A 13,434-nucleotide genomic window follows, 5' to 3' on the forward strand; every position below is an offset into this window, starting at 1 on the left:
GAGTCCCACATTGGGCTCCTTGCTCGGCAGGGAGCCTGCTTCTCCCTCTGTCTCTGCCTGCCTCTCTGTCTGCCTGTGCTCACTCGCTCTCTCTCCCTCTGTCCCTGACAAATAAATAAATAAAATCTTTAAAAAATATATATATATATATATATGAGGCCATAAGACCTAACTATGCTGTAATTCTCTCACATAAATATTTTTGTACTTAATTCTTCTGGGTAACATATGTCAAATATATTCTAGAATACTTACTGTTTCTTTACCAGAAATGAAATGATATGACACATACTACCTTTGACATGGTCATAAGCAGTGAACGTAAAATAATTACAACTTACACAGAACTCTTCAGTAAATTTAAAAGAGTAATAAGCAATCAAATGGGCAAAGTGTTTTTAAGTACACATTAAAATGTAATACTGAGAACTGTCAGCTAAAAGAGAAAAAAGAATGGCAGAATGATCAATAAAAGAAATACTGACTCTGTGTGGCCAAGTTGCAGAAAGCAAGTTTTACAAATAGTGGCTTTTCTTACAAGTTCAAAAGCACTTATAAATTTTTTGGAAAATACCTATCCACATCTATACCTAAATAGCCACATGAATATCATTTTCTTTGACTTTGAAAAAGAATATATTCTGTTTGAAAGATCTTTAAATTTTCTTACTTTCTCTAGTAAATTATACATTTAGTCCTTAAAGCTATTATATCTATGCCAAAATATTACTAAATTACCCACCATCATTTTCTTTACTGCCTGTGACTTCAGTCTTTGACATACAAGTCTTATATTTATTTCGCAGTGTAATAAAGTCACTCAAAAGGTCCAAATCATTCTCCGATTTTTTACCATGTTTAAAAGATGCTTTATCAATTTTTGGAGAGGAAGATGGTTCAGTAGATGGTACTGTGCAGTCAAGTTCTAAGTAATCTTCATTTTCTTTATTTTGGCTTATTCTATCAACTAGTTCTAGATCATTCTTTGGTTTTTCTTCTTTTGTTGGTTGTTTAACAGATAAATTGTCATCAGAAAAACACAGGTCTGATACTTCTGCCAGAGATGAAATCTTTTGTGGAAGTAATAAATGATCATTTGTAGATGTCTCATTAATAAGTACAATAGATGAAGAACAACTTTTTTGCTCTAGCCATGCTGAAAACAGAAAATAAAAATACCTAAATAACTTTCATGCATAAATGAGTGTTCTTACTAGGGTATTAAAATAACTTTTATTTGTAAGTTCTAATTAATATATTTTATCCTTAGAAGTACTTTGTCTCTTGCTTTGAAAATCAATTTTGGCCTGAATAAAATAAATTTTTTAAAAAGTGCAAAAATTCAGCACCTCTTATTCTTAATCTTGGAGCTAGGTTACCAAGCAAAGAAAGAATTCCAGAAAAGCCCTATTGCTAACAGGCTTGCAATTAAGTCTAAAGGTCAAAACCTTAAGTACCAAGCAATCCACAGAACAACAGAATATACTTGCAATACGTACACTTGAAAAAGGACTGTATCCAATATATCCAGAAAACTTATAGCTTAATATTTAAAAAGAAAGCCAATTTAAAATTTGACAAAATATTTAAATAATATTTAAACAATACATAAGATATGTACATGCTGTAACATGGATGAATCTTAAAAACATTCTAAATGAAAGAAGCCAATCACAAAAGACCACATATTGTATGATTCCATTTACATCAAACATCCAGAGTCAACAAATCTACAGAGACAGAAGATAGATTAGTGGTTCCACAGCTGGGAAAATGGGGAAAAATGGGGAGTGACTGCTAACGGGTAAAGGATTTCTTCTGGGGAATGAGAAAAATGTTCTAAAATTGATTGTGGTGATGATTACAACTCTGTGAATACACTAAAACCACTGAATGGCATACTTTAATGGATAATTGTATGGTATGTGAATTATATTTTAATAAAGCTAATATATATGTGTATATATATGTGTATATACATATATACATATACTATATGTATACTATACTATACTATACTATACATATACTATATGTATATATGTATATATACATATAATATATATTACTGTATTAATATATATGTATAACATACATACATATATATTAGCTTTATTGAAATATAATTCAATATATTCAATAACAATACATATATTCAAAATATGTATGTGTATAAATATAAATATAAATATAAATATATATAAAAGGTTTATTTATTTTAGAGAGAGAGTGTGCATGTGCAAGTAGGGGGAGGGGCAGAAGGAGAGAATATTCAAGCAGACTCCCTCCTAAGCATGGAGCCCACTCCCTGGGGCTCGATGTCACCACCCATGAGATCATGACCTGAGCTGAAACCAAGAGTCACTTAACAGACTGAGCCACCCAGGAGCTCCTATATTTTTTAATTTTTTATTTTTTAATAATAAATAGCTATTTTATTTTTTTTAAAGATTTTTATTTATTTGTTTGACAGAGAGAGACAGAGGAAGAGAGGGAACACAAGAAGGGGGAGTGGAGAGGGAGAGGCAGGCTTCCTGCCAAGCAGAGAGCTGATGTGGGGCTTGATCCCAGGACTCTGGGATCATGAACTGAGCTGAAGGCAGATGCTTAACAACTGAGCCGAAGGCAGATGCTTAAAAACTGAGCCACCCAGGTGCCCCTATAATATATTTTTTAAAGGAAGATATAAAATGGCCAATGACCATGTAAAATGATATTCATCACCATTAGTCATCAGGAAAATACAAATTAAAACCACAATGAGATACCACAAGACACCCATTAGAATGGCTAAAATTAAAGATTACTATCTTTTGTGTGAATGCACAATAGTGCAACCACTTTGGAAAACAATTTAATAGTTTCTTTTTTTTTTTAAAGATTTTATTTATTTATTTGAGAGAAAGAGAGAGACAGAGATAGTAAGAGAGAGCACGAGCTCTCAGAGCTCATTCCCAGAAGGGAGAAGCAGGTTCCCCATTGAGCAGGGAGCCTGGGCTTTATCCCAGAACCCCAGGATCATGACCTGAGCTGAAGGCAGACACTTAACTGACTGAGCCACCCAGGTGCCCCTTTAGTAGTTTCTTATGAAGTTAAATATATACTTACCATAAGACTCAGTAATTGTATTCATAGATATTCACTCAAGAGAAATAATAACACATGACCACAAAAAGACTTCTATAAGAATATTATAGATTTTTCTTAATAATAAAAATCTGGGAAATAAATCCAGGAGAGTTGATAAGCAAACTGGGGTACATTCATATGAAAAATTCCTCAGTAATAAGAAAAGAACTAGTCACACACATAACATCATAAGTGAATCTCAAAAGTATTATGCTGAGTGAAAGAAATCAGACACAAAAGAGTTACTATATGATTCTATAAACAAAATTCTAGAACAAGGAAAACTAATACATAGTGATAAAAAGTAGACCAGTGGGTGTGACCTGGGTCAGGGGTGAAGGTTGGAAGAAGAGAGGAATGTAATGACTATAGAATACAAAGGGGCACAGGGAACTTTTTCAGTGAAAGAAATATTCTGTAACTTTAGATAAAGAAGATATGGTGTATATATATACAATGGAATATTGCACAGCCATCAAAAAATGAAATCTTGTCATTGGCAATGACATGAATGGAACTAGAGGTTATTATGCTAAGTGAAATAAGTCATTCAGAGAAAGACAATTAATATATGATCTCACTGGGGCACCAGGGTGGTTCTGTCAGTTAAGTATCTGCCTTCCGTTCAGTTCATGATTCCAGGGTCCTGGGATCAAGTCCCTGCTCAGCAGGGAGTCTGCTTCTCCCTCTCCCACTCCCCTTGCTTGTGTTCCCTCTCTTGCTGTGTCTCTCTGTCAAAGAAATAAAATCTTAAAAAATATATATATATACATATATACATACATACATATATATTTTCTTACAGATATGTGGAATTTAAGAAACAAAACAGAGATCATAGGGGAAGAGAGGGAAAAAATAAAACAAGATGAAACCAGAGAAAGGAACGAGAGAGAGGAAGACAAACCATAAGAGATTCTTAATCATAGGAAACAAACTGAGGGTTGCAGGGGAGGGTGGAGGGTGGAGGTTGCAGGGGAGGATAACTGGATAATGGACATTAAGGAGGGCATGTGATATAATGAGCACTGGGTATTATATAAGACTGATGAATCACAGACCTGGACCTCTGAAACCAATAGTATATTATATGTTAATTAAATGAATTTAAATAAAAACATGTTAAAAAAGAAATATTCTACATCTTAATTGTGGTGGGTTGTTTCATTGGTATGCACATTTGTCAAAATGCATAAAACTGTACAGTTAGAACGGGTGCATTTTATTATATGTAAAGTATACCCTAAAATGTTTGAGAAAAACTTAAATACCTATAGGGTCAGATAAATAAGGTATGTAAATGGATGAAGTATATGGCCAGTGCTTAAATCATAATCTTTGGGAAGATAAATTTTGAACTTTTTCTTCCAAATGTAGTCTGTAGTTTTTTTGTTTTGGCCTTTATCAGAGATACTGGTTTACGAAACATTCTACTTTCCTCCTAACTATACTAAATGTAAGACAAAAGTGCAAGAGTAATGCTAACTTCCGCTAACACCTGGCCTCAATTTATGAGTGCTGGGAATGATGGTGAACTGGAGGTGGGTGAGCTATTAATGGCCTATCTAAAGTGGTGAGCTGCTCTTGGTTCCAACCAATTGTTGCCTTATAAGAGTATAGGTCTGGTTTTTGGAATTTTTAAAGACAATCTCAAAATACAGACCATTTATCTGCAACCCTCCAAACTGTAAATGTTGGTAACTAATTAAAACACCATATGGATCAATAATATGTGGGCCGACTAGGACCAGAGGCTACCAATCTGCAACCTCTGAGATACTTTCCATAGATATCCTGGTATATTTAGCTGGCAAATACGAACTGTTTATTTTTTCCCTTTTCTGATTATTTTCTTCTACTTCTCTCTGTTTAATCACCCATATCCTGACATATATAGTGATATATACCTGATATATAGTTCTTGTCTTTCACTTATTTTTATTGTTTTTCTCAGTTATTGCTCTTTAAACTTCATAATTAAACTATCATCATAATTCTGTTGGATGCCAAGGTGAATTACATGTTTTACTTTAACCTCAAAATAGTTACATTTCATAATAAAGACTATACATAGTCTTAAAAATTTAATACATTATTCTGGATATTTGAAGACCCAATAAAACCTTCCTCTCCCTTTTCTTTGTCTAGCAATCTAACTTAATCTCTTTTAAAATTCTTCTTCTAGGGGTGCCTGGGTGGCTCAGTGGGTTAAAGCCACTGCCTTCGGCTCGGGTCATGATCCCAGGGTCCTGGGATTGAGCCCCATGTCGGGCTCTCCGCTTGGCGGGGAGCCTGCTTCCTCCTCTGTCTCTGCCTGCGTCTCTGCCTACTTGTGATCTCGGTCTGTCAAATAAATGAATAAATAAATCTTAAAAAAAAAAATTCTTCTTCTACCCTGAGTACCCACCTATGCCTTAGGATAGATCGAATGGTGTACATTTCCTTGACATAGTCTATTTTCCTTTCTACCAAAGCCCTCCATCTTCTGTCTTTGAAACATCTCTTGGTGACAACAATTCTTCCTCCAGTTCCTATTTCCTTAGAGCAGTCTCCCAACACACACAATAATTTCTAAAATGCATTTTTAAATATATTTACTTACTCTATAATAAACTAAAAGTGAACTTTCCCAACTTCTTTAAGATCTAAAGCTATTGCACAAACGGATTTAAAAACAATCTATATATACTTCAAAAAGGTGTAATTCAGGGGCGCCTGGGTGGCTCAGTGGGTTGGGCTTCTGCCTTAGGCTCAGGTCATGGTCCCAGGGTCCCATGGTCCTGGGATCGGGCCCCACATGGGTCTCTCTGCTCGGCGGGGAGCATGCTTCCCCATCTCTCTCTGCCTGCCTCTTGGCCTAGGTGTGATCTCTCTATCAAATAAATAAACAAAATCTTTAAAAAAAAAAAACCAAAAAAACCCAAAAAGGTGTAATTCAGACTGAGTATGTTCCATTTATAACAATGGCATATATAATAACCAAAATAACTCAAAAGATACTTAAAAGACATTTCTGCCACCTTAAACTATATAATTAAAAAATGTTAACTGAGTAAACTCTTTAGAAACAAAGGAAGATTATCTACTGTTAAAGAAAGTTTACTAGAGGGCGCCTGGGTGGCTCAGTGGGTTAAAGCCTCTGCCTTCGGCTCAGGTCATGATCCCGGGGTCCTGGGATCGAGCCCCGCATCGGGCTCTCTGCTCAGCGGGGAGCCTGCTTCCTCCTCTCTCTCTTTCTGCCTGCCTCTCTGCCTACTTGTGATCTCTATCTGTCAAATGAATAAATAAAAAAAATCTAAAAAAAAAAAAAAAGAAAGTTTACTAGATATTATTGAACACGCAGAGTTTACCTGTCAGATCAAAAAACAATAGTCCTGCTTTGAGTCTAGTCTGATGTAAATAAACACTGCACTAGCAATTAATCAATATAAAAAGAAACAAAGTCACATTAATTGAAAATGGCCAGAAATTTAAAAACAGACTATACAATTTTAGGACAACAAAGGACTTCAGGATGAGCAAGTCAAACTTCCTTATTTTTTTCAAGGAAAAGAATGGGGCTTAGTGGAGCACAAAATGATAAATTCTGGGACACCTGGGTGGCTCAGTTGGTTAAGCGGCTGCCTTTGGCTCAGGTCATGATCCTAGCATCTTGGGATCGAGTCCTGCATTGGGACTCCGCAGGGAGCCTGCTTCTCCCTCTGCCACTCTGTCTGCCTGTGCTCACTCTCTCTCTCTCTCTGACAAATAAATAAATAAAATCTTTAAAAAAAATTATAAATTCTGGCAGAGCCAGGGCTAATACTGAATGCTGGAATTTAGTTTTATTTTCTCAATCACCTAGTGGAAAGCCAGCATCTAACATTTTCTCATTCTGAAAAATTCACAGTGTGGATATTTACTATTGTGTACTTACATTCTAACTGAGGCACTTTTGTTGGCAAAAATATCTCCATTTTAGTATCATCAGATGATAGGTTATCATGACACAAATACATATTTGGATGTTCCAAAATTTCTGCCTCTTTCAGATTCACTTGTCCCTTTTCCCACCACTCTGTGCTCACAAGATTAACTACAAGGCTTTCTTCCTCAATAGAAAATATCTTTTTCAAATCCATAATTGAATATTGACTGTTGGGCTCTTTAGTTCTTGGCACTTAAAAAACAATAACAAACCGAAAATAGAAACAGTTCATAGGGCAAAAGAGATGAAAAACACAATAAATAGAACCACACTGAAAATTCCTTATGAAATAGATTTTCACACATTGGGAAAAAAAAGTGAAACCTGGAGTTATATAGCTAGTATTTTGTCTTCAAGATACTAAAAATCCAGAATATTATAGCAATAGAAGTCACATAGGGATTTATTTTAATCCGTGGAAATATCATAAAGTTAAAATTATTCTAACACATACTAGGAGATAGTACCATTATTTTGTTTGAACATTTTAGTAATTAATAAATTTTAACACATTTGATAACATTCTGAGGAATTAAAGTAAGATTTACTAAATTTGAAATTCTATTTTATTATAATGAACCTAAACTAGAAGATATATTTGATCAGATTTTATGATGACTATCATCTTAGATACTGTGGCACAGAGCTTTCCACATCATTACTTTTAACCTAATAATAACAAATCATAATGTATGGAGGAACTGAAGTAGCATAACTACTTAAATTATTATCTGCACTATACGCATCAACCCAAAATTAAGATGAAAAATTTTGAAATCCTAATTTTGGATCTGTGTTTTTTTAATGACAGTAACAATACTAAAAAAAAAATAAAGCTGACAATACATTTCTACTAACTATATCTTCTCACCTTTACTTTTTGTTTAGCATTCAAAATCAATTAATCTTTACCTGTAAGCAGAAACGGTTTCAGTGAGCTTCTGCAGCTTTCTAACTGCCACATCATATGGTTTTTGTTAGCTGATTCTTCAGCAGTAAGCAAACTACTGAAAAAGAAGACTTAGAGCCTAATATATTAATAATATTGAGCATTTTTTATAATAAAATTTTATTTTTCCTTTTTTAGATTTAAATTCAATTAGCCAATATATAGTAGTACATCATTAGTTTTTGATGTAGTGTTCAATGATCCATTAGTTGCATATAACACCTAGTGCTCATCATCATGTAATAAAATTTTATTTTAAGAAAATTATTTTTCTAAGTATTTTTTTACATACAAAAGCAAGTGAAAAACTTACTCTATAAATGTGTAAACTGAAATAGAGATTTACATAGAACAAATTTCATATACTTACTTTTCCTCCCCTTGGAAGTTTTGACAATTTGTTAGCTCTTAATTGCTCGTGCTTGCCTACCTTAACTCCTCTGTCTCCCTCAATGAAACTTGGAGACAAAGGAGGCTGACTTAGGAGGGTTTTAGCACTTCATTAAATGAAGTGTGCCAGCACTAACCCTAAAAGCCACCCAAATTAAAAATATAATTTAAATAAAATTACTGTGCTTTCCATACAAAAAAGTAGTTTTAACACAAATTTTTTACAAAATTGTTGTCCCCAAGTCCATTCTAAACAAATTCTGGAGACTCTACTAGTTGAGCATCAGAAATTATGAAAATGTTCTGCCTGCTCTACCTTCTCAGGAAGGTAAAAGGTTTTTTTTTTGGTGGAGGGTTGGGGGAGAAGGTGAAAGTTTAGTGGGGAAGTTTAGTTCAGGTCCTTTAATCTTGACAGGTGTGTGAATGAGTGATGTGTGTCTGCTTACCCGTTTAGGAGACTAGGAAGAGAAAGGAAGAAAGATGGATGACAATTAGTGTAAATCACAGCTTATCAGTAGCTATGAAGGTACTAGCCTTGGTAGGGAAGATAACATTAACCCACAAACCCCTTAATCTATGCTCTCAAATCTCTCACTCCAAGTTAAGAATTGATTGTATTCTGATTCTCTGTTCATATGGGACATACATGAGCACTCTAATTATAATATAATTATACTGCTAGTTGAGTTGACAGTCCTGGGCAGCAGAAAGCTGTTTTATATCTAAGCTATCCATTTTACCTACATAATCCAAAATCTAGGATGAGGTGACAAACTGAGATTCTAGGTAATTCTTGAACCTTACCAAGATCTCTTTGACAAACAGACAGCTCAGATTATAGGCAATTACTTTTTTTTTTTTTAAAGATTTTTTTTTAATTTATTTGACAGATAGATCATGAGTAGGCAGAGAGGCAGGCAGAGAGAGAGAGGAGGAGGAGGCAGGCTCCCTGCTGTGAGCAGAGAGCCCGATGTGGGGCTCGATCCCAGGACCCTGAGATCATGACCTGAGCTGAAGGCAGAGGCTTTAACCACTGAGCCACCCAGGTGCCCCTTATAGGCAATTACTTTAAGCAAAAGGAAGGCAAGCCAAGTCCAACAGAAGGCCATAATGTAAATAAATATTCCCACTCTTAATGGAACTGTCTGAAGATATGTCTGAATTTGATATATTGTTTCATTATAAATAAAAATATGTTCACAATTCAGTAATCAGTGTGGAAATAAAGTCTGGCGCTACACAGACTTTTCTTTTTAGCTCCATAAAGTCTAGCAAGAGAGTTTGACATGTGGTAAGCTCTCAAAATATTTGTTAACTGGATATATTTCCAGCCAAAATGTTGTGTTCTGAAATAAAAGTAACTGGGGACATAAAAGCAAATTAAGAGTACAGTAACATTACACATTATTTTTCCCTTCTGTTTTTTTTAACACTTTTTTCTTTTTTAGATTCACAGATGAGGTGAAAATCCATTTTTAAAATAGGAATTTTAAAGTTTGTATATTAATAAACCAAATGGAAGTGATTTACCTCTTGCTAATGAAAATAGCAGTGAAGAGATGACCTCTTTAAGTTGTTTCAAATAGAACAACTTTGGCCTAGAACCTTTGGCTAATTTTAAAAATCCTTTTGTGCTCTAACTTAGGCAAATCATAAAACATAGATGAGACTTGTTTCATCTATGTAGTTGAGTTACAACAATAAGTAGATATATAACTTGTGTGATTAACAGGAATTTATGACAATTAAGTAAATGCTTTTAATATTAGATTGAAATTCAAAATTGTACTAATTTCTTCTAGTTTCTGTTTCTGATTGCCAATCTGCCTTAACACATAGATTCAGATATGTGGAGTAAAGGAGCACTACAAAAAGATGGTATAGGTCCTGCGAATAAACATCTGCACCTCAGCAAAGGGACTAAAAGTATTTAAGCAGTGTAAGTAGTTTCTATACTTGTTCCATGAGATTTTTAAGAGTTCATTTCTGATATGGGCAGTTCCAGTTCATGGCAGAGTTTTGTATGTCACAGATTTATCCTCCAAATGACACTATTCTTTGCCAGAAGATGAAGGTAATTGGAGCCTTCAGTACCAGGCTCCTCCACTGTGTGCTGTGATATCTTCCTGAGATCATTAATAGAAACCTGAGCAGCTAGTGATGAGTTGTTCCAGTTGCTCCCAATTACACAACAGAATTCTCCTTTGACAGATTACAGCTAAAAACTAAAAACTCAGTACTCAGCTCCCACAGCATTCATTCTGGGGACAATTCATTAGAGACTTGTAGACTTTCCTTTAATTTTCCTGAAATGTATTATTTTTGGACTCATTTAGTTTCAGGACTACAGTGGGAAAGAAAGAGGCTATACTGGTTATGCTCCTAGTTTTGTAACTGGTGTAAGAGCAGGGGAATAGAGTCTCAATTCCAAGATAGCAGACTAATCTAACTTAGAACACATTAAGTTACATGTATGCCACATGGTAGAAGTTAGCAACCCAAGCTATCTCCGACTCCATTGGAGGGCAAATATGCTGGGCCATTAAGCTATACAATTTTGGCTCAAACTAGAATACAATGATCCAGCCCTGCAATGTCAGTTCTGAGATTATACACCATTCTGTGCAGCAACAATCGGGTATTGAACAGATTTGTGGATCAATAATACTTGGTTCTACATGTCTAGTTTCCCAAAACCAATACCACATCAACAGAGGTAAACAAGGTCAGTGGATGCCTTCTGTTAGAGATGGGATATGATCCCTAGTACTCCTAGGAAAGTAATTTGATAGACAAATCTATTTATTGATCCCTATCCACACTGCCCTGTGATCCTTGGCTATTCCTGGTCAGAGAGTTATGATGCCTGGGTGGCTCAGTTGGTTAAGTGGCTACCTTCAGCTCAGGTCATGATCCCATAGTACCAGGATTGAGTCCTGGATTGGGCTCCCAGCTCCATGGGGAGTCTGCTTCTCCGTCTGACCTTCTCCTCTCTCATGCTCTCTCTCACTGTCTCTCTCTCAAATAAATAAAGTCTTAAAAAGGAAAAAGAAAATAAATAAAAGCTCAAGTAAATAAATCAATAAAATCTTAAAAAAAAGAAAAAAGAAAAAGGTGGAAGATAGCTACCTAAGATGAAGCCAAGAAAAGATATCTCATGATGAATCCAACCCTGCTAATATCTTAATCTTAGACTTCTAGCCTCCAGACTGTGAATAAATAAATTTAAATTTATTTACCATAGACTGGGTGTTTAGGCCATTGTCTCTGGTATTTGTTAAGGCGGCCTGAGCAAATGAATATACACTACACTATCTTTCGTAGCAGTGAGTGCCAGTAGAGGCAGTACCACTGGCAGGTATCCAATGGCAATGTCCTAAGCAAACTGTTCTAGTGCCAGAATCTTTACAGTCTTTCAACTTGTCTATTTTTAATGGTAATATGTTCACATTCAAAATACTAAAAATATAAAAGAACCTGGGTCTTTCACTTACTAGCTCCCGTATTGCCAGGTTACCCAGGTCCCTTCCAGACACAACCGAAGCTACCTGATTCTTGTATGTCTTTCTAAAGATATTCTCTAAATACAAAATCAAGGATGTACAAATGGCCACAGACACATGAAAAAATGTTCAACATTACTCAGCATCAGGGAAATACAAATCAAAACCATAATGAGATACTACCTCACACTGGTTAGAATGGCTAACATAACAACAGATGTTGGTAAGGATGTGGAGAAAGGGGAACCCTCCTACACTCTTGGTGGGAATGCAAGCTGGTACAGCCACTCTGGAAAACAGTATGGAGGTTCCTCAAAAAGTTGAAAATAGAGCTACCCTACAACCCAGCAATTGCACTACTGGGTATTTACCCTAAAGATACAACTGTAGTAATCTGAAGGGGCACCTGCACCCATATTTAAAGCAGCAATGTCCACAATAGCCAAACTATGGAAAGAGCCCAGCTGTCCATTGACAGATGAACAGATAAAGAAGATGTGGTATATATACAATAGAATACTACTCAGCCATCAAAAAATTGAAATCTTATTTGCAATGACATGGATGGAACTAGTGGGCATTATGTTAAATGAAATAAGTCAGTCAGAGAAAGACAATTATCATATGATTTTACTCCTATGTGGAATTTAAAAAACAAAACAGAGGAGCATAGGGGAAGAGAGGGAAAAATAAAACAAGATGAAATCAGAGAGACAGACAAACCATAAGAAACTTTCAATCATAGGAAACAAACTGAGCGTTGCTGGAGGGGCAGGGCATGAAGGAATGGGATGGCTGGGTGCTGAACATTAAGGAGGGCATATGATGTAATGAGCACTATATATTATATAAGACTGATGAATCACTGATCTCTATCTCTGAAACTAATAATATGTGATATGTTAATTGAATTTAAATTTAAAAAATAGTATCAAGAAATTTTAAAAAGTATGTACATATATATTCATATATTCTATTTGCTTACTATAGATACTGTCCTCTCTTACATTTTTTTCACAGAGGTATCTTGTAAACTACCTTTATATGGAGGGATTTGATTAAGGACTGGTTATTCTGGGGGCACCTGGGTGGCTCAGTGGGTTAAGCCTCTGCCTTTGGCTCAGGTCATGATGTCAGGGTCCTGGGATCTAGCCCCACATTGGGCTCTCTGCTCAGCAGGGAGCCTCCTTACCCCTCTCTCTCTGCCTGCCTCTCTGCCTACTTGTGATCTCTGTCTGTCAAATAAATAAATAAATGAATAAACTCTTTAAATAAAATCTTATTCTGAATTGCAATTTGAGTTCTAGCTATAATCTTTACTTACATTTTACAAATAGGAGAAAATGGAAATGTCTGAAGTCCTGTACATAATGAAGTCATGGGAGAATGTTGGTTTGTTAGACGTAGATGAGTTAATGGCATTTCTAACTCTACTAGAATACAAAAAGTTTAAAAAACAATTAATTACATAAACATGGCATAAAATTAAGTATAGT

The 13,434-nt window shown here is 35.2% G+C and overlaps 1 protein-coding gene across 4 annotated transcripts in view; it reads right to left on the bottom strand.

The window, feature by feature from the left end:
- The window catches only part of SHOC1 (shortage in chiasmata 1), a 79,129-nt gene that overhangs the window by 39,699 nt on the left and 25,996 nt on the right, over window positions 1-13,434 (bottom strand). For all 4 annotated transcript variants that reach the window (XM_047701085.1, XM_047701084.1, XM_047701086.1 and 1 more), the window contains 4 exons: window positions 13,263-13,371; window positions 8,009-8,103; window positions 7,046-7,288; window positions 743-1,156 (listed from right to left, as the gene is read on the bottom strand). In XM_047701085.1, coding sequence (XP_047557041.1) covers window positions 743-1,156; window positions 7,046-7,288; window positions 8,009-8,103; window positions 13,263-13,371 — 861 coding nt within the window. The remainder of the gene's footprint in view (window positions 1-742; window positions 1,157-7,045; window positions 7,289-8,008; window positions 8,104-13,262; window positions 13,372-13,434) is intronic.

Source organism: Lutra lutra, chromosome 13, assembly GCF_902655055.1.
Source record: "Lutra lutra chromosome 13, mLutLut1.2, whole genome shotgun sequence".
Lineage (NCBI taxonomy): Eukaryota > Metazoa > Chordata > Mammalia > Carnivora > Mustelidae > Lutra > Lutra lutra.